Below are 23,913 nucleotides of genomic sequence, written 5' to 3'. Positions count from 1 at the left end.
TATTAAGAAAAAGAATTCAGAGCCATTCACAACCATAAATACCTGACATTTTGCTTCTTCAGCAAATCACAGCCAAGAAATACTCATTCCACCCACAATTACATTGTTAATTGGAATTGGAACAGAAAAATTATGCAAAATCTGACTGACATGGTTGTCAGTTTACTGTTGTCATGGCAACTAGCAATATCAAACATAGCTTAGTCATATATCAAAATTTTCAAAATAGGATTTCAGGAAAAGTCACTAAATTTGGTTGAAATTGGATTAGGGCAAAGGAGTGGCAACTGAAAATTATGGTGGGGGGGGGGGGCACAATGCCCCCTCCCTCGCCTTAAACTTTAAAGGATTAAATCAATGGTGTTCTCAATGTTCTCAAAGGAACACAACGGACCAAGCTAGAAAATAAATTGCAACCTACATAGAAACAACAGCACTAGTACACTCCTCTGACTTGCCATCATTATTCCTCTGTCACACACACACATACACACATACACACACACACACTCAGACCCCACAAACATTCTCATAGACTAACACACAAGCTTGCGCACACATACACACTTCTTTATTACATGATGGGGGCTTGTCAAACATCTCTCCTTCGACCTCACTCTAGTTTGTAGGCCCTACTTTAACACCTTATTTTATGAGAATAATGTTTATCTTTTGTTTGTTTTATTCTGTATGACTGGTATACACACATGGATGGAAACTTATTATGACGTGCGGCCTATACTGATGGACAACCTTACATGCAACGTGATGGCACTGATCCTTGCAGAGGAGGCATCAGTTTCAATACGAGAAGTGAATGCAGCAATATTAGAACACATCAGTTAGAGTTTATATTAAAGGAAAATCAGATAATCCGTTCAAAAGTCAAGAACTTTTATAAGTATCACGGCCGCAAAAGCTGGATGAGAAGACTATAAAAGTTTGTAACATCACCACATGACGATATAAAGAAAATTAAAGGAAGTCAACACATACCCATTCTTTAGCATAATGAAAGCGCACTTGATCCACCTCTTTCAGAATGCAGGGGGAATGATATACCCTAAAAATATGTCAGTAACAAGTCCAAGGAATTCATACTTTTCATGAAAATTACTTAAAAGAAAAATGATATATATTTTACTTTATACTGTATCGCTCTCTTGTGTTTCAATGATGTGTTCTACAAATATACACTTGTATTGCTGCATTCAGTAGATCTACATATATATTTGTGTTTCATTCCCTTATCCCCTATAACCCATCCTTTTTAGCACCATGCTGCACCATGGCCATCCAAGCGCTTTTCAACCTATTAAACTGATGTTTGAGTAACATGCTTCTCAAATTCACATTCGTGTATAACTTGAACAGCGTGATCACTGTGTATTCACATTGAAATAATAGCTTTATGCACATCATGGATACAGCTGCTTGGCAATGGAGGAAGAAAAGTTAGGAAGCAGCAAACATTTTCTCGAACTTCCAACATACCGCAAGTCATAATACAGCAACAGTTTTACTACGAAAGAAGAATACAGAACACTGTTTTTTTTTTCTTGTTTGTGTGAACATCAACTTTTTAACTCCGATAACTTTACATATCATACAATGTATAATGAACTTTTAAAACATCACTTTTTACATAATAAACATAAAGGCAATCACCTAGTTCTCTTCAGAGAAGTACGCATACCGTAAAATTATACTGGATCAGCTCTTAGGGTAAGAAGTGTGTGAATAAAATGATCCACAAAAGAAGCAAAAAGGTATTGTTGATGATCCTTCTGTTGTGCCTCCAAGTATGGAAAGTCATTTATGGCCTGGACAAAACTCCACCCGCCAGTACTGATATCTTAAAGCCTTCGACTTTGAACGTCCACTCAGGGTGAAACAGCCTCATCACGTTTTGAGTACTTTCGTAGGAAGACGCTGCATTCTGATCTAAGAAGTGTTGGGTTACGAAACTCACAATAGTGACGGCACGTGAAGCAATTATTGAAAGTAAAAATGTTGAGGGTCACCAAGAAGAGGTTAACACTCAAGAGGCGAGCATACACAGAGTTAAATTGCAAGTGCACATTACAAAGTCATGCGCGATTCTCTGCGCATGATTTCAGATGCCGTCATTTGGCCGACTCCAATAAAGGACTGTCCCTCGTTTCTTTGTTTCAATTCAATTTAAGACAGTCTCAAATTGGTATAATGCACACATAATTAGGAGAATAGTCTTATTGAAAAAGCACCCAAATCATGTGAATAAGTGCGACCCTACACTGCCTAGATTTAATATATAGCATGTTTCCCCGAAAGAACTCAAAGCGTAAAACAAAGCGTAAAACGCATCGAAACGCATTTACGTGAATGACAGAGGGGAAATGTTTACATCTACCTTGGGACAGTCATGCGACCAAGCTACTAAACAGTGACTTTGTTTTGCTTCTTGTGTTGTTTCTTACCTTTAACATCATCACAATAAAACACCCGAGCAGTGACATTAATTCAATCATAAAGTTCTTATAAATAATTCTGACCATTTGCTCAGTTTTCTTTGTTGCATATCTGTTGATTTAATAACTCAGTTTTTGTTATAGTAACTTTCTCTTTGGAACAAATTCTACTTCAATTAACACTGAAAGAAAAAGAAGAAATTAATAAATATTTATGCATGGGACACATGGCTTTCCTGTCTAAAGATATTGGGATGGTAAGAAAAAAAAAGAACCATTCTTCCAAATCCAAGTGCATACAAAATAATCACGTTATACTTAATCATGTGCACTTATTTAATCAAAATCAATACAGAGTCATCAATCAGAAGAATAACCTTAATATTAATCCAATTTTCCTTATTTAAGACCTTTTCTTTAACTCTTAGTTATGAAACTGAGCATTGCAATGATTATTCATTTTTGCCATCATGAGTACAAAGTATTTGTGAATACTCCTTTAAAACACATGCTTGTACACTACAGAGTCAACAATGATAATGGATTTTTTTATCACTTCAAATGGTAAATGCATCTGTATAAAGTCAGAAAGATACCTTGAAACAGAAAACAAAAGGAGTGTTAACATCTGAAATACACTGTGCAGAGTTTGAAATTCAATTCGATTTGATGTATTATGGTGCTTCCCTCAGTTCATAAATAGCAGCACACTGACCATAAAACATTCAGAAGCCCCTAATCTGACACCATCCTTTCCACAATCCATTTCCATTTCCAATTACCCACCATAACCCCAGGATCCTTCTCTTTCATATTGCATGAGCAAACCTGCGGCCATGTGTCCAATAAATTCACCTGCTTTGCCACGGCCCTACAAATGCAATAGACTTTAAGTAGATGCATACATTATAGTTACGCTGTTTGGAACTGCCTTCCCTAGTTTGGGAAGGGAATCCCCCCAACGTAGTTCAATACTCAGTGTAGATCTGTGGAGTTATAGTGAACTTGTATCACCTACATTTTACCACTTATGACCTACTTTTGTTTTTCAGTCTACAGACACTCAAGTCTGCCAGATGTAATGAAGCTATCGACAGACCTCGCAACCTACTGTATCTGACTGAAAAATAGGGATGATCTGGCTCAAAACTAAGAAGAATGAAAGAAGAAAGAAAGTTTGGAATGAGCAGTTCCCATAGGAGTCTCTAGTGAAATTATCAAGAAAACTAGGAAACTCTTCTTGAAACAAAAGCGGAGAATGGACAGAATTCAGATTCTTTCCTCTAAAATCAGAATGGTTGAAAAGTCTGTGTCAATATCCAGCCCATTATGAGATGCTCTCAGTATTTTATTTGATGCTGGGGGACTTGGTCTATCAATGTAATTTATCTTTTCAAAATTTATTTTGATAATCATTCCACGGCTCCATAAAGGCTTTACTTCAATTGGTCTTTGATACAATACTGAATTCACTGACTGGCACAGTATCATGCTGCTGATGAAGGTTAAACCAATTCTGTAAGTTGTCATTTGAACTTTTTAAGTATATTCAACAACTATTTCAGATTAAAGTGTCTTGTTCTTGCATTGCTCGCTTAAACAATTATGCAATACACTTTTTTTTTTCCAATTGGCTTTACAAGAATTTCGTGAATTCTAGCATTGTATAATTCTGATGTAACATGAGTTTTTTGAGTATGACAATTTCTGGGCTGTGGGCTTAAAAATCAATTGGGCCTGTGATTAGCACTTAAGGAACTCCAGGTATAAATGCAAGGACTACATTTCACTGATGAATTCGGTTGTTAATATGGTACATACTAGTGTGTTAGTTTTATATTATTGCCACGCTTTAGACATCATTTGATGATACTGGTTACACAATGAATACCTACGATATTATCAATTATGCCTTTACTTATTTCGTACTCACAAATTGCCTGCAAGATGAATCCAGATTGTCACACATGCCTGAATGTATAGCTGTTCAAACATGTCAGAAGACGAGTATCCTCCTAATTCTTCTTGTTAACTTAAATATTCTTAAATCGCAACTTAAGATTTCCACAGGAATAACTGCAAAACAGGACTTCTGACTGACATCAATTAATGCTATTAGTTATTGGATTAAAAATCAAGGGCAGGTAGGAAAATCACTTGGAAAGTTAATGAAAAATTGTCCCAATGCTACACATTTATGGGCAAAATTGGCTGGTAGAACATACATGCCATATATTTCACAAATCTTGACCTGAAGGGATTACCATTGTGAGAGGTTGAACTTGGGATCAGGCAACATAGCGACAGATATAAGAAATAAAAATATCACTATTCCAGTTGGAAGTTTCCCACCTTTTGGGACAATATTTAGCCTATTTTTGTCCTGGGAGGCGACATTTTCGCAAGCTGTTTCTTATGCAAATATCACCTGACAAGCCAAATTTGCAAAAATAAAAACAACATAAAATATATGACATATGCAATAATGTGAAGGTCGCGTTTACCACAGAGGTTGTCTATAGATAAGATTTCTTACAAAAACGTTGAATGCATATTTCTCATATGCATATAAAAAATTATTGTTGTAGTCCAACTAACCCATATCAATGTCGGAATATGTGTAGCATAATATAAAGCGATATCACATAAATTTTGGTAAGTTCGCATAATTTTTCTTGTCAATTGCCCCGGTGAATGTGGAACTTGGCATAAATAAACACTGAAAAATTGATTCCTTAATTTCTGTTGAAACACATCATGACAACTAGAAATGTCGCTTTGGCGACTGGTATGCCTCCGCCATAATGCATGATTTTCCCAATAGGTCTAGATAGTACATGTGGACACTGTGTGATTACATTTTCACAAAATTGGCAAAATATTGGAATGACAAGTTTGTCACAAATGTGTTGAATGTTCACCTTCCTTGACGTAGGTTTAATTGGATGAATAAGAGAGCATGTATCTAGGGATTTAAGGACTTTAACTTGACTTTGACCCATTCATACATTTAGGCATTGAGTAATTTTCAAGGTACAGGTGTGGAGAAAAAGTGCAATTTCTGAATTGAATAGTAAATTGTTACCATTTTCATCTGGCCCTTGACCCTAAAATTCATAAGATAATTACTTTCAGGTAGAACATGCATAATATGTACTAAGTTTCAAGGTAACTTGAGCCACTTCCGAGATATGGAGGAAAAAGTTAGGTCAGCACTTTCACTTGATCTTTGACCTTTTGACCTTTGAGGCAAAAAAAGAAAGAAAAAAAAAACTTTCCAGAGAATTTCTATTAGGTTACACACGCATACACCAAGTGTAAAAAAATAACCCTGCTGGCATTGCATAAATATGAGGGTAATAGTAAAATTTTGAAGTCTTGCACTTGACCTTTGACCCCTGACCTTTGACCCCATGAACCCTACATTCTCTAGATAATCACTTCCAGTCAGTACATGTATATACTATGTTCCATGAAGATACCTTGAACAATTTTCTAAGGTACGGAGAAAAAAAAAAGAAGTTTTAATATTTTTACTTGACCTTTTGACCTTTGACCTTTGACCTCATGACCCAAACTTCCACCAGAGAATCTTAATTGGGTAATACATGTATACACTAAGTTTCAAGAAAATATCTTCAGGCATTCAATAGATATGGTGGAAATAGTGAAATTGTATGTATTTGACCCTGACCTTTTGACCTTTGACCTCATGACCCAAACTTTCACCAGAGAATCTTAATTGGGTAATACATGTATACACTAAGTTTCAAGAAAATCTCTTCAGGCATTCAATAGATATGGTGGAAATAGTGAAATTTTATGTATTTGACCCTGACCTTTTGACCTTTGACCTCATGACCCAAACTTTCACCAAAGAATCTTAATCGGATAATACATGTATACACTAAGTTTCAAGAAAATATCTTCAGGCATTCAATAGATATGGTGGAAATAGTGAAATTTTATGTATTTGAACTTGACCTTTTGACCTTTGACCTTGAGCATGTGCACCCAAAAGTTGATAGGCACAACTTCACCCCCTAATACACATACATGCCAAGTTTCATTAGGATACCTCAACAGGTTTCAATAGTTACCTTGTCCACAAAATTCATTACGGACGGACGGACGGACGGACAACCCGAAAACATAATGCCTTCGGCACCACTTCGTGGCGGAGGCATAAAAACACATAAGGGGAAAACTGCCTTTGATTTGTTTTAAAAGATCGGCCGTGCAAAGAATTTAATCTGGAATTAGTTATAAATGCTACTGGACCAGCCACAGGTAAACAATTACATACTGCAGAAGTTACTGAAGAAAATGCACCTCGTTAAAGACTAACATAGATGTAAGTAAGTGGGACATATGGCATTTGAGTAGCTTTTTTCCTGCAAAGTAGTAAAACATCATTGACATTAATTGACTAATACTCTCGGATTTTTACACAAATTTTATCCAATGCTTACCTTCATTAATACCATCGATTAATAAGATAAAATTAAAGTCATCCTCATGAGATGACACATTGATAAAAACTCAAATACTAGTACATCACCAGGTGCTCTATTACAAAGTGTAATGGGGTCTTAACCCGTTATAGACAAGTCCCGACTATACTCAGCCAGGTGTCTATGGGAAATGTGTGTTATAGCGAAATCAGTCCGTCCTCAACGGGTTAAGAAGGCAGCATGTTTAACAGGGCTGATAAAATTCATCCATTGAAATCAAGGAAACTTGTGTGTTACAAGCATCTCAATGAGAAAAAAAAAATAAGGCCTGAATCAGGGACAGCTGAATGTTCTATTACTATAATGTGCAACTTTTGTGATGTGGAAACTTTTGCACACTTTGCTCGCCATGAACGCGACAATAAAAGTGTGAGGATACTTCTGCTTGTTATACACTTGTGTGCAACAATATCCCATGTCTCTGACTCTGCGGAATTGAAAATACATGAAATCCATTTCACCCGGCTGAGAGCGAAAAATTACTTGAGGGAAAACTGCCACTTCTCTGGTATCAGCACATAATATGTGACCGTGCACTACAAAACGAACAAAAAGTCGCACACACTGATTTTGTGTGAGGACTGAATATAGGTGAAAAGGGTCAACCGAGCCAATGTTGACTTTTTCATATTTTCTGAAAGAGCAAGTCTTCTTGTACATTATGCTGAAATTTGGGATCATAAAACAGGCAGGAAAGTGTGATTTTTAGCCGTTTTTCTGGAACATTATTTGGCAGAATAGTGTGATTAAGTGTGTCTTTAGAGTCCCGTTTTCATTTCTTAAAAACCTTGTGCACACTCTTCACTTTCAAGTCCTATAAATTTTGAAGAGATAACGCTACTGCTTTGAAAGTTGGCATTCATTAAGGAGAGATTGTGGTAATAAGGCATGATCAATTTCAATTTAATCTGATAATCCTTTCATTGTTGTTACTCTGGTGGTTTACATCCTGTTTTTTGTCCCATTCATTGCACAGCCAGCACAGCTTGGTAAAGATTAAGCGCTTGAATAGACACTGTACTTCAGAGCCTCTTTTCTCAGTTCACACTTTTCCTGAGCGTGTGCCTTCTTTCCAATATTTAGATAGGTTATGAGAGTCAAATTGGTTTGAGTTATACATCATTTTAAAGCTAAAAGTCTGCTCTTTCAGAATATGCTCTTAACTAAAATTTCATGTCTGGCAACTTTTTGTTTGTTTTGTGGTGCAGGGTCACATATATGGGGTCATATTGATATTTCAAGGAAACCTACTGGTGTATCTCAGACTTGGCAGCTCTGTTTCAATTTTGTCAAGCATGTGTAACAGTTAGCATTATCCTTTAGGAACAGATTCTGACCTCTTTACAACATCACTCATTCTGTGCACCAAGCCAAGCGTGTCAACTGGGAAAGTGCATGTGTTTAACCTTTACGCAAAAATTCTCACTGAGGCTAGAGATATCATTGTTAATCGAATCTTAAGGGTGCTATGAATTAAGGTTGGTAAAAGAAATAAGACATAAAAGGATACATAATGTAAAAGACAGTAAAATTAGCATGTTAAATGATATCTTTAGGAAACTAAGAGTGTCAAATTAAAAAAGTCAATGGAGAATTTATTCACAGCTCATTTCAACAATTCAAACAAAACACTTTGAGAAAACAAACAAACCATTTTTGGTTGTTAGCAGCATCCACCCTACTACATTCTACGCAAACATCATTGAGTAGACACATGCTAAAAAATGTTAATGTAGTCAACACTACCACTGGTGAGAACGGGATTGTGATAATTATGCAGGGATCATCAAATACTGGAACCAAATACTGAAGTGAGTGTTACATTGAAAAACAGAACATGGTGTGACATCAAAGGCCTTCTTCCCACTGCCTGCAGATCATGGTAATTACACAAATTAATTAGGAAATGAATTGATAATTATGCACTGCATAAATTATGATTATTATTATTAGAATTAAGAAATTACTCATATGCATGGACACAAACATTGCACTTTGACTGCGAAAACTCACAGTGAGTCTTGGTCAAGCATGGTTCTAGTTTCTTTTTGGCCTCGGGAAGCTGACAAGGAGAAATGAGTCATTGCCTTTATGGGGTGGTCGCTTTTTTACAGGTGATGCCCGAGTGATTTCTGCATCCAGCGACCTAAACTTTGGTTGTCCAATCTCAAAGGAGACGTCTCCTGGTGATATTCAGCTCCCCGCTCAGCATGGAACCGTGTCATAAAAACACTATAAAATGCTGTGGGAATTAACAGCCATCGCAGAAGCTGCTCAAACGGTCTAAGTTCAAGTTAAGACAATGGCCACATAATGAAGAGGGTCCAGCAGCTTGGTCAAAGAGCGATCTAAAAGAAAAAGAAGAGCAAAAAGAATATATATATATTGTCAAAATCAACCTGTTAAAAATGACTCTGCACTGCATGTCCAAGTTGACTGTCATAGTAGAATAAAATCAAACTAACAGAGAAGTTAGATTTTCGTCAAAATTCTGATAAAATGTGACCCGCTACAACAAAATGATCCTAAAGTCGGGCGAGGTCGATTATTTGAAAATTGCATGACACAATTCCCTAATCTTTTTGCTTTAAATTGATATATAACACGTCTTATAAAAATAATCGGCTGCGGAGATATCGATGTTTAAAAGAGAGCATGTCAAGACGTCTAGGAAATCACTGTTTCGAGAAAAGCGCCCTAAAAGTTCTCCTTGCGACGCAATCGCAATCAAGAGACACGCAAGTCAGTATTCACCTCCGGACAATAGAAGTTAAGCCGTAGCAACCTCCGAAATGCTCAGGCATAGCGCAACCCGCTCGCACGCACCAGTCGACTGGGCAGTGTGCGAGCTTCACGCTTCGGTTAGCGGCAAGCAGCAAACTGACCAATGAGATCACTCTGGTCGTTGTTAGGGGCGGAGCCTATGTGTGGCGCTCAATCCAAATGTTCGAACCAGTTTCTGCTTCGTTGAAACGCCAAAAAAACATGGCCCAGAAAAACGCTATTTTTTGGTCTTTCCTTTCATCATTTTGCTTCAAAATTTCGACAGATGATAGAAAACATGTCAGACTCTAATAATATGTCAAATTCAGAAAATCGTAAGTTTTGACCAATTTTGATGCTCTAACTTCAAACTCGATTTTCACTGCTTCGACCGTGCGCGACTTTAGGACCATTTTGTTGTAGCGGGTCACAAATATAGTTAAGGTATGTTCTCTTTCAGTTGTACATATTTTCAAAAAGCAAAGGAATGAGGCAAGGAAAAAAAAAATTACATCTTGTCCCGGGCTGACATGACCCCTTTTCTCAACTGGCATAAATAAAAACACTTTCTAATGCAATTTTAAATTCATGAAAATACTGATTTGGGTTTTGAAACATTACGATTATGGCTGTATCCCATAAGAATATACAGGAAATTGCATTCACTGCAATGAAAGACAAAAGGACAACATTCTGACTCTCTGTCAGGGGAAAAAAAAAAAAAACAACAGAAAAACTCCTGCTAGCATTCTGCAATAACTTTCTCATTTCGTCTGCCAACACTGAAGAACTTTTCATCTGGGCTGATCTCTGGATTGGATTTCACTACTTTTGCTCAAAATCTACTTTCTAAGAATGGCCTCATGAGGAGCCAGACGTGCTTTGGAAACTCACTCTTAAAGACAGCCTCATTGGTGAGGACGTGCACCCCTTTAGTGTGAGCCTGGGGTATGGCCCAGCGTCTCTGGATCCTCTGGCACAGCGCCCTACCAGGATTCCACACCTTGCTCAGCTGGGACTGGTCAAACTCCTGCAGACCCTCCACCTCAAAGGTTTGGTACTGGCCTGGAAAAGGAGAAAACAACAAGACTGACAATTGTTAACCCGTTGAAGATGAGTCCCGAGAATACTCAGGCAGGTGTCTGTGGGAAATACGTGTTACACCGTACAGCAAAATCAGTCAGTCTTCAAAGGGTTAAAGTGGCTGAATTTTGTTTGGAATTGGTTGTCAGTAAATTCCTGGATTATCTTTGTTCAAAACATGGCAAATATCACAGCAAAATTATACAATCTTTTCGCTGACCATAACAAGTACCGTGTTGGATATATGGAACTGCATGCAGCAAAAACTTTCCTTGGATCTACAGAATCACCACATGTAGTGCAATACTTTCCATTCTGATCAAGGGATGACATGTACCATACAAATTTGTTTAGTAACTGGTAATCTATCCATAGATGAACATGTATGTGACAAAGTTCACAAAGGTTATTCAGGTCAGAACCCCACCTGTCTTTAGGTTCCAGGCAAATTTGAATCCAGTCTGGTACATCTGAGGAGTTTCACTGCAGTAAAAAGACAGAATTAAACAAATTATATCATGACTTTTATCATGAGAAATGAAATAAGAGTTGCATGGAAAGCATTAACCATGCATCATCTTTGTAAGAAAAAAACTATTGTCTCAAGTTTGTTGAGTGCAAAATTTGTTGACTGTTGAGAAGTCCCTGACTTATTGATATGAAATCAGGTTTTGAATGTCTGGAAGGAATCACAGAGATTCTGCAGGCATGAAAGCCAAAGCAAACATCTGAAAGCCAGATCATGTGGACTTTCTCATATGGCATAATAATTTTCTATTGATTTTACCTTCAAACCAAATTCTTGCCTATCACTTCTGAATCTAAACTTCCCCTTGTCCAAAAGTAATAATTGAAAAACTGGCAAAAACTTGCCATTTGATGAACAAGGATGAAATTGAGTCAGCCCGGCACATTAATCCTGGAACAAGGTGTTTCACCGAAAAAAGTTCCCCTTAACCCAGGTGTAAAAGAGCATACCTGAATATACGAGGATTTTGATACTGGCAAAGCCCTTTAGATGTAACTGATAACCTGATAAAGTTTACATGTGGTTCACCCAAAGAGTGCCCCTTGACCCAGGTGTAAAAGAGCATACCTGAAGTAGCAGGGTTTTTACACTGGCAAAACCCTTTGGAACATAACTGATAACCTGATACGGTTACCTGATACTTGTGTGAACAAGTCTACATCATTCCCATTCTTCTTACATCATATACAAACGACTGAAAGCCCTAGATCCACTCACTTTGTGGGATCGTCCTCAAACTCAAACACATCTTTGGGCTTGACTGGCTCGGGCCAGGCACGAACAAGGCACTTGATCATGATCACAACGTTGCATGAATCCGAACAGACCTGCCAGTAGTAATGCAGTTGATACACAACTTTTATTCATGTATACTTCTCGTTTTGCACAAGAACTGAGAGAAAATTGACAAGAAATGTCTACTCTGCATCGAAGTCCAGTCTGCTGCGGAACTTCTTTGTTCACTGTACACTCATTGACAACAAATGTTTACGCAGACTCCTTTAATAATTCGCTACTTTTTTTTTTTTGAATTTAATTTCAACAGAATCCTCACATGAAGGACATTTCTCTGTGATTCTCTGTGATTTTCTTTTAATACCCTCCTGCCTATTCCTACCCAATGGAAAACAAAACTGAAAAAAAAAAAAATGACATACAAGTAGTACACAGGGAGATTAAGCATTTTGATAGCATGGAATAGAGACCAACAATGAGTTATGACTGCCACCCAATGCATCAGTTTCGAGTGAGCTTTAAACAAAGTGCATGATTCAGCACTACACTAATAAGAAATAGAATCGGCCAAATTTTGGCTGGAATGCCTTGGGAGACATGTAAGTACTCGATCAGTAGATGAAGGTGTTGCCAGAGTTGAAGAAGAAGGAGCAGTGAGAGGGCAGTAACAGTAGAAGCAACGAATGCAGAAAATCCTGTTGCAGCAATGGTAGAAGTTGCAGTGGTTTGAGTGAGAGTACTGATGGTGTGTATACTGTAAAAGCTGTTATTTTTGCGAGGGTTGACTTTTTGCAAAATTTGGAATCTCTGTTGGGATGCGAATTAAACAACATGCAAAAATATCGCCACCTGATCTTGATCGTATCAAGTTTGCAGAATGAATGGACAGGCATTAGTGCATTTACGATAGCCTTGGTGTCGAATTGAGAAGACATCTCGCAAAAATATGTCTGTGACGTCATTCACAGAAACATTTGTATGCGAAAATAACAGCTTTTACAGTATGCAATGTAGGAGACGTACAATAAGGAGTGATCGTGTTAATATTCATGAAAGAGGCACCGATACTTACATCCAGAACCTGCATGTCATAGTCGGTGAAGGCAATGTAGTGATCGTAATAATATTCATGAAAGAGGCACCGATACTTAATCCAGAACCTGCATGTCATAGTCGGTGAAGGCAATGTAGTGATTGTGGTAATATTCATGAAAGACTGCACTGATACTTACATCCAGAACCTGCATGTCATAGTCGGTGAAGGCAATGTAGCGTCGGCCCCATGGTGCCACAGTCCGGATGGCTTCACACATGTAATGCTCAGCATCCATGGTCAGCTGCTTTACTTCCACAAAGGGACCCTGCCAAGGTACAGAGAAAAAAGTAAACCCTTTCATTGCAAGAACTGCACTACTGCATGGCATGCTGTATGATATTTTGACCGTCCAGGGGACAAGAATTTAAAGATTACTTGGCTTGGCACATAATGGTTGAGAGAGACAATTAATCATATCTTGCCAAGAGACATCCAGTGTTAACCAGAAAAATCCCCTTGACCCACTGTATGCTACTTCTATGTGACTGAAATTGAATTATCATTTCTTCAATAAATGCAAATCACCCTCGTTAATAGTAATTGCTTAATAGTTGTAAATGTCTGTCTAATTTATTACATTCTGATGCAGTATGTTGTATTGTATGTTGATATGTTAGAGCTTTAGTTCAGTTTGTGTAATTGTCTTTGTGTGTACTTGAATGTATCTAATGTACATGTATATCTTTATGTATTTGTATCAAGAATTTCTATTGTGGACAATAAAGTCAATCGATAAAGTAAGTCAATTAATCAACCAATCACATATAGAAAGATATTATTAAACATGAGCGAACAAAATGTGGGAGGGGGGAGAGAACAAGACTAAAATTGTAAAGATCCAGTCAATTCATCAATGAAAATATCTGATCTGGTCAATTGTACTATTTTGAACAGAGAAAGGGAAGGAATCACTGTCAATAATGGCAACAAATATTGGCTCCATCATATTTTTCTGAGATTGCCTTCAGGTACCCATGTCACTGATGGGGTTGAGAGAGAAAAGTGCAGTGGGGTCATCCAGTGTGTGACATTGAAACATGTCCCAGCCTCCTGGGGCTTAAATTGTGAGCATGAAGGCTGATAATATTACAATTTATCTAGCACAGCCTTGTCAATTTCAAAACTGATTATTATTACTAAGCACTGCCAGGTCCTCATTAACAATCATGGGTGAAGAGGGGGGTATTGTGGGTGACACACCTGGTCTAAGGATAAGTACAAAAGGATTTGAACCCTAGATGTTCTGTTCATGAATTCAAAGCCTTATCTGCTATACCACTGCGTTCCCACATAGACCCTAAGTCAGCGATATCGCATTGCTCAGTCACACGGATCACTCACCTCGTTTGGAAGACTCCTGTTAGCAAGTAACATGCGCATGTTGTTGGAACCCACTACAGTCAATGGCAGCATGCTGTGGTACTCAAAACCTGAACATTAAAAAGCATTGGATGCGTAATATGTTAAAATAACATTTACAACTATGACACGATTTTACTTTGATGATTACCTTTCACAAGCTTGGAAAACTACAACACTGAAAGCATGTTTGCAATCTTTGTGAGGGACTGCTCTTTTCACTATCTTGTCCTCTAACCGGCATTCGTGACTCTCAATCTTTGAATCAAAACTCATAACATTACAATGTACATGGCACATAGCAAGTAAAGTGCAGTAACCACAAAAGACCCCCAATACTGAATCATCATCATGTATGGCTTTACTTATATCTCTTGGAGATTCTGAAAATAGTCCGTTTATCATCTTATACCTGAATGGATCAGTTGCAGTTTAAATTAGTGAGGATGCAACAAAGCATGAAAGTAGACAGTACTCTTTATCACCTGGCAAGAGGAGTGAAGGTTTCAAGAGACAACTCTAACCTAAGACACAAGAACTACAGCATAAAAACACAAACAAATGAAACCCACAATCAATGGTGAAGAAGAACCTAACAAGATAGCTCAGGGTACATTCTTAGTTTCTTTCGATGGACTCATCTATAGAAAAGCAGAGTTTCACAAACTTCTCCACAAGGGCAGTGAAGGTTTTCAAGAAAAAAACTCAAGCCTGATACACCAGAATTACTGCATACACACTCACAAAAACAAATAAACAAACAATAACACCCATTAACAGACAAAGGCGAAGAAAAACCCGACAAGTAAGCCTGGGATACACACTTACTTTCTGTTTCAATGGGCTCATCCACAGAAAAGCAGCGCTCCACGAACCTCCTTACAGAGTAGGTGAACCGCTGCAGCTTGCAGGTGCACTCACGTATGGTGCTGCGTCCGCTGCCCTGCGAATAGTGGTCAAAGTGGCCGTGGTGGTAGGGGCACGTGTGGTCAATCTCACTGCCAATGTCATCCTTGTCATTGGCCTCGTTTAGACGGTGGAAGGAAACCGAGCTGCACGTGCTCCAGTTGTCAAAAGTGGGGCGATTGTGTCTTTTGGAATAAAATTAATATTGGAGATGACCATGATATTGAAGACAATAACAGTTCCATTATGTAATGACAAGGCAACAAAAACTGTACCCTGGGTTTATATCATGTTAGATTTTCCTACGGCTGTTTGACATCTGCGAAACAGAAACTACATGAGAATCAAAACTTTCTAAATAAGAGTATCTGATATGAAACTTTCTTGTAATGATGTTGATGATGGAAAAAAAAAAAACACAGCAACTTCCATACTTCGTACATCATGGAGTGATGGTTGAATCAAAATTCACATCATATTTTATGAGGCTAGAGTGAAGTGATACTTGAAATTTAAAATACAGTCAGAGAAAGTACATTTCTAGCCTTACCACTTTGAAATTGGTTCTACTTTCAATGACACTCACCGAAATGTTGGTGTTTGGCTCCAACGGCTAGGTGTGGGGCAATTGCTGGTCGGCGGGCTGAAATCCTCGCTATCAAAACTTCTGGGCGATAAACCATGACAACCAAAGTATGTTTCACTCAGTCCCACATGCTTTGAAGCAGTGTCTGCAACCTGACTGTGATACCTACATTCTGAGTCCAGCCCACACATATGTGGTAGGTGTCTAGGGCTTCCTTGTAATGGATTTGGGCCGCCCAGTTTGGGCGTCATGGCACTGGAGGAGGTCAGGGTTATACAGATCTCCCCTGGGCTTGTTGCACACTTGGATAGCACCGTACGGCTGGAGTCACTTGATGCATGGGGTACTGGTTTTCCAGACGAAGTGGACGGTTCATGATGATCGGGGGAAGCGATGAGAGTTCTGCTCTGAACACTGTGGGGCAAACATGAGATTTTGATGCTTCCAGCATCCGAAACTTTCGAATGTGATGCATCTCTTTGCACAGTATTGGTCTTTGGTGGATGCATGCAGTCATTGTCAGTGCTGTGAGAGTCAATACTATCAGAGTCTCCTTCCTGGGATACATGCTCAGTGGTCTTAGTGCTGACTTCCTGAGGGGACGGACTAGACTGGGGCTTGACTGGTTGTCCTTGTAGTACTTTGGTTTGTTTAGCGAACTGGCACAGGTCGGCTCCTTCAAAGTCCTCCTCGTCCAGGATGTCGAGAAAGTCTCTCGAGTCGATGACTGGAGGGGAGGAGCGCTGAGGGGCCTGGAGACCACTGGCTAGCCTCGTGCCCAGCAGCAGGTCCTCAGAGTCCGAGCTCTCCTCGTCCAGCCCAAAATTGCAGAAGTCGGTGATGGCAGTGGAAGACGCTGAGTAGATAGGCACTGTGCTGAGGTCCTGGCGTCGCTCTGCCCCGGCTCGCTCCTCTCCCTGACCCAGAACCTGAGATGTGGCGGTGGAAGAGTGCAGCCAGTCGCGGCAGCGGTTGCCGCCTCCGCGCAGCGAGCTCACGTCTGAGGCACGTGTAGCGATAGACCTCGCTGAGCTGTTGCCGGGAGAGTAGAGGCTGCTGCAGGGGGATCCCTTCCCAAGGCTGACAGCGAGAGCAATAACGGAGTACCCTGTGTTGAGGATTGTCACCCCATCCTTGGAGAGGCTATGTTTGGGTGAGAAAGATGGAAATGGTGGGGCGAGCTCGTATTTGGTGTGGACAGCAAAGCCGTGCTTGAGACAGGTTGGAGCTGCCGGAGTAGGAAGGTCCTCATGGAACTCTGGAGGTAACCAGCTTGGGTTGAAGCCTGTGAACACAAAGCAGTATCACATCTATGTCTCACATGAAGATATGATGCAAGCAGTGGGAAAGACATCATCTGTAATTGCCATTCATAACATCTATTGATGTGGACATAGTTATCCAATAAATTAAAAACTCAGCTACAATCACTCTGATGGAACACACACAGTGTTAGATAAAGTGAACAGAGAAGACGTAAGTATAGGTTGCACATGGTATGGCATGACAAAGAAACATAATGCACTGACTGGACATACAGGACATTCATCATTATGAAGAGAGAAAGGAGAGGGTATTTGTGATAAATTCTAGAGTATTTTACGTGATTTGTTCTCTTCATTTGATTCATTAGCATGATGGCAAAGTCCAGCCTTTTCTCATCGTGCATCTACAGCAGAATTATCCCTAACTTGGGAGTGAAAATTTTCACTAATGATAATGATAATAATAATAATAATAGCAATATGGTTTTCTTTATCAAGGGTAGGCCTCTTTAGTGTCACCACTGCTCTACCAGAGGGCCCTGCTATCATCATTACCCTAGCATTGCAAGGTACCCATTTATACATATGGGTCGAGAGGAACACTGGGCGCAACAGCATTTTGTCCAAGAATTGTAGGCACTAGAAAGGATTTGAACTCGAGACCTCCTATTGAAAGTCGACAGTCTTATCCACCATGCTGCAGTGCCCCCACACTGTAATTGTATGCATGCAAACCCATTTGAAAGGAAAATTCTGATCACTGCTCACCTGAAGAGATATTGGTAGTCATGTCTGAGGTGTACTTGAGGTGGAGACAGGCCTGGCAGGGCTCTGTGGCTGGGACAGCGGTGATTGTCACATAGCACAGCAGTTTCTCCTCATCCGTCAGTGGCTTTGATGATGTTGAGCTTTGGAAGACATCAAGGACGAAAGGAAATTGAGTAGTAATTAAAAAAAAAGAAACAAAAGAAACAAAAAAGGACATGTTGACTGAAATGCTCTGCAAATGGAATAGACAAATATAATTTGAATTTCTTTTTCCATTTTCTTGGAGTGTCCACAGAATTCTCAAGTCACTGTAAGATAGGTTATTCTAATTTCTATGGTGGGGGGGGGGGGGCAAAATTGTGATCCTGAATTAAATACTACTGCTGCAATAATCCCCTCAAAAAGAACATGGGAAAAAAAAAAATGAAATAAAAGAGGATACTCCAAAAGGGAATGCAGCAAAAACGTATAGATCATCTCAAATCAATTTTGGAAATGAAAGTTAATGTTGAAGAGAACAGTACTTCAGTAAGTACACTTTGCTTCAGATCATCCTTGCTATGAAGAGCTGAGTGGTCTCACCATCCATACACCATGACTTTGGTGTTATCACTGGGCCAACTACACACGGCAATGTACAGGTCCTGTTGTATCTCTTCCTCACCAAACAGGCCGACCTCCGACACCTAAAAGATGACACCAAATAAAGATGGGATGACACCAAATCATGACGAGATAGGCACCACATCAACAGAAATCAACACTCTAGCAGTGCAATCAAGTTCATACATACTTATCCAAACACAAACTTAATCACAAAGGACCCTGAAGTACATTTCTTCACACACTACCCTTCCACTTTTTTTTTTTTTTTTTGCAAGGCAACATTGACCACTTCCATTAGTTCATCTTTCCTGTGAAAAATGATGAGTGGGTCAATTTGCTTACAGCTTGTCAGACCAGCTTTTTGTCAAGTGTTGACTAATCCTGTTATCTTCAGAAATCACATACATTAGAATACACACAACTCATACAAAGGGCTTATTTTGATCAATCTATGGCTGCCAAGGAGAATCTGTATATTTTTTTGGGAGGATTTTTTAATCTTTTGGCACATGAGGTCAATGAGCATAGGAGATCTAGCTGCACATACTGGAGGGTTAGATACGCGCACTAAAGCACGTGCTCTGCCTTGGCAAGGCGCCGCGCAGCTGGAAGCTGATGATGTAAACAAAGAGGTTCTTGTTGCTTTTACGTCGATGTAGGGCAATTTGTCAATCAGTTGCAAAAAGGTTCTTTATCAGGAAACTGCATGTGTTCATGGGTGGAAATGGGTTGCTGGCTTGGCGGAGGTCTGTGCTCTCCCCGAGTGCTTTAGCTGTTTCATGGTACGCAGAGCCACATAGCCCTGACACACATTATCCTTTTTTTTTTTTTTTTTTTGGCATTCTTCTATGTAGATGATGAACCTGCTCTCATAATGTCGAGGTGATTAGTTATTTTAAATCTCTGTAGCAATACATAATCGAACAACAATCAACCACTGTGCAATAGAATGCCTGCAGTATTTATATTACAGTTGTAACATGTACCTTCTCCATGGCCTTGTAATGGTTGAATCTCCACCAGTGGAGCTGGTATATATAGACAGGGAAAGCTGTGTGTTCATTGGTGTCCACGTTGAGTGTGTACGACAGCACAAAGTTTCCATCTTTGCTAAAACCTAAGAATACATGGCTGTTTGGATTCACGGGGAAACAAGGAGATAAAAAAAATGCATCCTTCCAAATATGTAACATCAAGAGTGATCATTTGTCAGCAATGACACATTCATTGATTCATCAGTTTTCACTGAATAAACAAAACATGAGAAATATTGATTGCATATACATGTATCAGCCACTCTGTACATTACCCAATCGAGCACATCCTAACTGAGAACATTTAGGGAATGAGAAAGAAGTATCATTTCTTTTCAAGAGACAAATCTGCATTTTTTGGTGATATACCATACAATATATTTGTGTCGACATGGGAGGCAACGTTTCTAAATTAAGAGTTGTTAATTTTGCAAATACCAATCGACCTGTGAAATTTGCAGAAATGACAACACCATGAAATGAAAGCTGTATGTAAACAGTACTTTCGAGAAACAATAGATTAAACCCTTTCCTTATACAGTTGAATAAGCAAATACTGCCCAGAACCATAACTAATAAGAAAAAAAAAAGTCTTGTCATGGCATGAGATTCTTTAGAACTTTGTAACATTAAAAATCAAACATCCGTACATATTGTATCATTCCATCATTCACATTCTCCCTTCCCTTCCCCAAAAGTATTAACCCCTTGAGGACGATTTGATTTTGGTACAGTACAATACACATTTTCCATAGACACCTGCCCGAGTATACTCGGAACTCGTCCTCAACGGGTTAACAATAGAAGCCAAAGGCAGATTGAGAACTTTCAGGCGCCAGGTCTCACCCTTCTTCAGTGAGGAAATGGTCATCTATGATGGCTTTCAGAGGAATACCAAGTCGTCCCGGAATCTTGCCAAACAGTGATCGGCACACTGGGTACGTCTGTCTGGTTGGCTGTAGACATCCTCTCAGCTGGAAGGTGATATGATTATCAAGCACAAGATGTGATGAATAGTTCACGTTTAATAGCATTAGACCCTATATCAAATTTAACTGCAGGTGCACATTTATAATCTAGCATTCAATCTTCCTACGAGGTCAAACTGTTTTCATTTCAAATTAAAGAAAGATTTATATGTAATTCACTTCTAAGCTGTCACTAATTATCTCCCTTGATAAAAGAAGTAACATAATCTAGATCTAGGATGAATAGTCAGATGGATAACTTGAACTGGGTGGAGGCAAAAGAAAAATAAAGTGCACGTATAAAAGATTCAATTATTGTAAAAAAAAAAAAAATAAATAACGACCATGTTTATGACTATGCTTATTCAAATACAAAAGAACAGGTTCGTGAAACCAGACTAGTCAACACTGCCTTTTTAGGCTTTTATAGATCTTACGGTCCACATAAAAACTAACATTGCTATAATAAACAACCTGGCAATCGGTCTTTCGAGTCACTAATTAAAACTCGGCGACAGTACGTTCATCCCTACCATTACCAAGCTAGAGACAGACTTCATTTAACACCTTGAATCTAAAACCAGCTTATTTTGTGTTTCTATGGACTACAGAACAACGGTAGATCTCTATAGTTAGGCCTAGGACCTACTGCTTTAGACCGCCAGCTGGCCAGACCTACCCAACACTGCATGCACTAGCACTGCACCGAGTAGTGTGGTCTAACGTTTATGTAGGGATTCACAGTCTGTCTGGCTTGATCATGTTGATCAAACCTCTCGCAGCAGTACTGAGTAATCTGGACCTTGGTTACTTTTCGTCTTATCTTCGTCATTTTTTCCTGAGCACAAGCTAACGAGATACCAACCTCTCGCATTCGCAGTCTATGTGTGACGTTGAAAGATGCGCTCACTCCCTTCCTTGTGTTCATCAAACATGGAAAACCCTTCAAAGTGCCCGTCCTCTTCTGCGACATAGCTCACACAACAGCGGTGTACGGGTTGGCGGGAACGCCGCACCTACCCGCGAACACTTGGCCAACTTATGATGCGCTCCACGGGCTCCCGTAATTCACCATGTAGCATGTATGTGGTTTGTACTCTTTGTCACTAAAATTGGTACGAGTTTAACACAAAACAACCTCACAGACAAATTCAGAAGTTCATATTTCTGAGGCCGAGATTCTTCTCATCCTAACTCGACCTATCAAACACTTGACCTTGGGCAGATGAAGCAGTTCGGTTGATGTTTATTCATAGTTATCAGATAGAAGAAGCCAGCCAGAGGTTCCACAATTTCTCGTACGGCTCTGATCGAGCTCTCTCGATCTCGCGATAAAATCTTCAAATTCTCGCGGAGTATGTCATCTCGAACAACGCGAGATATGATCATGGATAATACCACCTAGATGACCAAATTTAGGTTTAAATGTACTGTGTTGTTATGTCTTCAATGTTTATTTTCTTCCATCATCCCCCCCCCCCCCCCCTCAGTCTATACAGTACAGGTTTACAGATTTTGTGTGGATGAGGTTTGTCATGTCAGAAGGTAGAAACAATAGGTGTTTGTTGTGGAATTAGAATACTTTACATTTCAGGGCAAGTTACTGAGAGATAAGATGACAGGAATCTTTCGTAAGATATCTAAAGAGACCTAAGTATAGATAGCTAGGCTAACAATAGTTTCTATTGCCCCCTCTCTCTCCCCCTCTCTAAACGGGGGGGGGGGGGGGGGGGGAGTGAGGGGATAGCGGGGGATTGGGAGACAGACAGACAGACAGACAGATCTAGATATCACATCTAGAGGAGGAGTGAAACGGGAGGTCATATAACGTGTGATAACTATAGACTGGAGAATGAAGAACTGAAAGATATATGGAGGAAATAGTTTTACAATGGAAGCTAGTGCACAAGTTTGCGTGAAGTAACTGTACACAGTCAAAGCATGGAGTGGTCCCCCCCCCCCCCACTCTCTGCAGAAGATATAAGGTCTGACTTTTTGTGTCCCCCCAGTTTTTTTTTTTGCAGAAAATACTTATGGTCTGACAGTTGTGTTGCTTCTTAGGTGATGCCTAAATTGAGAAAGGATTGCCAGCGAAAACTGTGAAGACTTTTTTTTTCTTTGTTCTTTTTTTTGCTTGTCAGCCGATTTTGATTTGATTTGATTCGATTTTGATTTTATTTCTGAATTTCTCTTTCATACATAAGTGAAATACAAGGTCAATTGAACGACTAAGTGAGCACAGTATATAATTTGAATCTGACAGTTAAAGGGTGTGTACAGTTCTGGTCGAGGTGAGGATTTAGCTTTTAACGTTTTACGAGATATTCAGAAACCACTCTATGAGATGTCAAAGAGCATGCAGTTCTAAGGGGTATCAAAAGTTTATTCGATGAAAATCGGTTTTGAAATGGCTGAGATATCCAAAAACAAGGTGAAACAAAGAGATCCTAATAAAGTTGTGGCATGTCGCCTTTTATCATTAGCACTTTTTGGGATATCTCAGCCATTTGAAAACCAATTTTCATCAAATAAACGTTGAATCCTTCTTAAAATTACATGCTCTTTCATATTTCATAAGAGGCTTTTCATTATCTCACTTAGGAATGTTCAAAGCATGAATCCCCACCTCAACCAGTACTGTACAGTCCCTTTAAAACAAATAAATGATTAATTCAAATATCCAACATTTTTTTTTTCTGACATGTAATGCAAAATGAAGATAAACTATTTTGTGCATACAAATTTATGCAAACATAAGTTACAGTATCTTTATTGTTCAAAGACAAATTAGGCAACTCTTGGGATACTTTTGGGATACACTTGAGTGTCACTCAAAGGTGTGAAAGCCTTATTTTCTTCTTGTTTGCCGATTTTGGGGAGGTAAGTTGTAGCAAAAAATGTTAAAACATTTGTGTGTGTGGTTTTTTTTTGTTGGGGGGGGGGGGTACGGTTGTCTGCCAATTTTAGTAGGCAAGTGGCAGGAAAATGTGGTCCCCCCCCCAATTCCTGAAAGCAAATCAATGTTCCTGTTCCCATACAGTTGGCCCCCTCACTTGAAAACAACAACAACAACAACAACAACAACAACAACAACAACAACAACAACAACAAAAAACAAAAAACAAAAAAAACCAACAACAAAAAACAACAACAACAAAAAACAACAACAACAACAACAAAAACAACAACAACACCCCCCCCCCCCAAAAAAAAAAAAAAATACATAGCGCCGCCCTTCCCAGTTGTATATT

The 23,913-nt window shown here is 39.2% G+C and overlaps 1 protein-coding gene across 1 annotated transcript; it reads right to left on the bottom strand.

Annotated features, from left to right (window-relative positions):
• Positions 1-8,516: 8,516 nt before the first annotated feature.
• LOC140236946 (DDB1- and CUL4-associated factor 15-like) lies at positions 8,517-21,940 on the bottom strand. Its single transcript, XM_072316891.1, has 13 exons — positions 21,528-21,940; positions 20,541-20,668; positions 19,647-19,791; positions 18,637-18,740; positions 18,055-18,194; positions 16,022-17,306; positions 15,358-15,620; positions 14,512-14,600; positions 13,307-13,435; positions 12,057-12,166; positions 11,238-11,293; positions 10,622-10,792; positions 8,517-9,312 (listed from the first exon to the last, which is right to left on the bottom strand). The coding sequence occupies exons 1-13, from the start codon at positions 21,633-21,635 to the stop codon at positions 9,254-9,256; spliced, it is 2,787 nt and encodes a 928-aa protein (XP_072172992.1). The 5' UTR covers positions 21,636-21,940; the 3' UTR covers positions 8,517-9,253.
• Positions 21,941-23,913: the final 1,973 nt, after the last annotated feature.

This window comes from Diadema setosum, chromosome 13 (assembly GCF_964275005.1).
Source record: "Diadema setosum chromosome 13, eeDiaSeto1, whole genome shotgun sequence".
NCBI classification, from domain to species: domain Eukaryota; kingdom Metazoa; phylum Echinodermata; class Echinoidea; order Diadematoida; family Diadematidae; genus Diadema; species Diadema setosum.
The sequence above is the reverse complement of the archived record's forward strand: the minus strand, read 5'-3'. Positions and strand labels throughout refer to the sequence as shown.